This window comes from Geospiza fortis, unplaced genomic scaffold (genome assembly GCF_000277835.1).
Source record: "Geospiza fortis unplaced genomic scaffold, GeoFor_1.0 scaffold538, whole genome shotgun sequence".
Lineage (NCBI taxonomy): Eukaryota > Metazoa > Chordata > Aves > Passeriformes > Thraupidae > Geospiza > Geospiza fortis.
Genome location: NW_005054368.1, coordinates 2,806,762 through 2,807,925, shown reverse-complemented (window position 1 = coordinate 2,807,925; position 1,164 = coordinate 2,806,762). Strand labels below are relative to the sequence as shown.

Here is a 1,164-nt window from a genome sequence, read left to right as displayed (position 1 = left end):
CGGGAGCGCCCGCGGCCCCGCGGAACGGCCGCGCGTGGCGGCGATGAGGACACGCCCCCCTAATCTGCATGTTCTGCCCCCGCTGGCCAATCAGAGGCGTGCCCGCCGCCAAGCGCCGGCCCCGCCCTGGGAAGGCGCAGTTCTGCATCCGCGCAACCCACTGAGATCCGCGATCCTAAAACCGAAACCAAACTGCACCGAGTATTTGGTTTCGTGTACAGAATTCCTCGTTCCTATGCGGCTACAAATCTGTTTGTCAAAATGCTGAAGGTCTATACTATACCTTAAGCATTTGGTAATTCGAACTAAATCCCCTTTTAAAAAGAATAGTCCTACAGCTCTCTTTGAGTTTTACAATGCCTCGGTCATGTCCTTATGAGCTCTTTACTTATAGAAGATTAGTTTTCTTTTGAACTTACTTGTTTCAATACATTTTTTGCTTCAATAACTATTCCCACTTAATGGAAAAGGGCAGCTATAAATCATTTTGTTAATATATTTCACTCAGAAAACTGGATTCTGCAAGCAGTATGCTGACTATTTTTCACCATAAATAAGAGAGGAAAAATAAATCTTTTCTGCCATGCCAGTACTGGTCTAAACTTAGCTTTTACCTTTTTTCAGAAGCTTCTTCACTTTCACATAGTTCCCTTCCCTGACATAGTCATGCAGGTCAGCTTCCAGGGAGTCTCCTTTTATACTTCCAAGCTTGACTGGGCACGGAAATGGGAGAGGGATGGGATGAGCCATCTTCTTTCCTGAACGCAACTGGGAAAAGGTAGGAAACATCAAGCTGCAAAGCACCTCAACGTAAAGAACTTATTTGTGACTTCAGAACCTGCTTAAAGGTAGGTTTGCTTCTTGCAGAAACATCCAGAGATGGAAGGGAAATCAGCCTCCTGCCCTCCCTAACAGTGCCCTCTCGGACCGGAGAGGCGACAACGGGGAGATCACAGAACCTGCCAGGAGCAGCGGTCCCTCCGGGGCACACAGGGGGAACACACCCAGCGGCATTCCCGGGTGGGCAATGCCCGCTCCAGCCCCTTCCCGGAGCTCCGGACACCCACGGCCCACGCGGCTCCGCTCACCCGCCGCCCGAACGGTCCCGACACGCGGGAACGCCAGCGCGCATGCGCGGCGGCACGGCTCGCCCGCTTCGCGCCA

At 52.0% G+C, this 1,164-nt stretch overlaps 1 protein-coding gene across 1 annotated transcript in view; it reads right to left on the bottom strand.

Annotated features, from left to right (window-relative positions):
* The window catches only part of TEX14 (testis expressed 14, intercellular bridge forming factor), a 32,727-nt gene extending 31,977 nt beyond the window's left edge, over nt 1-750 (bottom strand). Inside the window, exon 1 of the mRNA XM_031059812.1 lies at nt 615-750. Within this exon, the coding sequence (XP_030915672.1) occupies nt 615-750 (136 nt within the window). The remainder of the gene's footprint in view (nt 1-614) is intronic.
* Nucleotides 751-1,164: the final 414 nt, after the last annotated feature.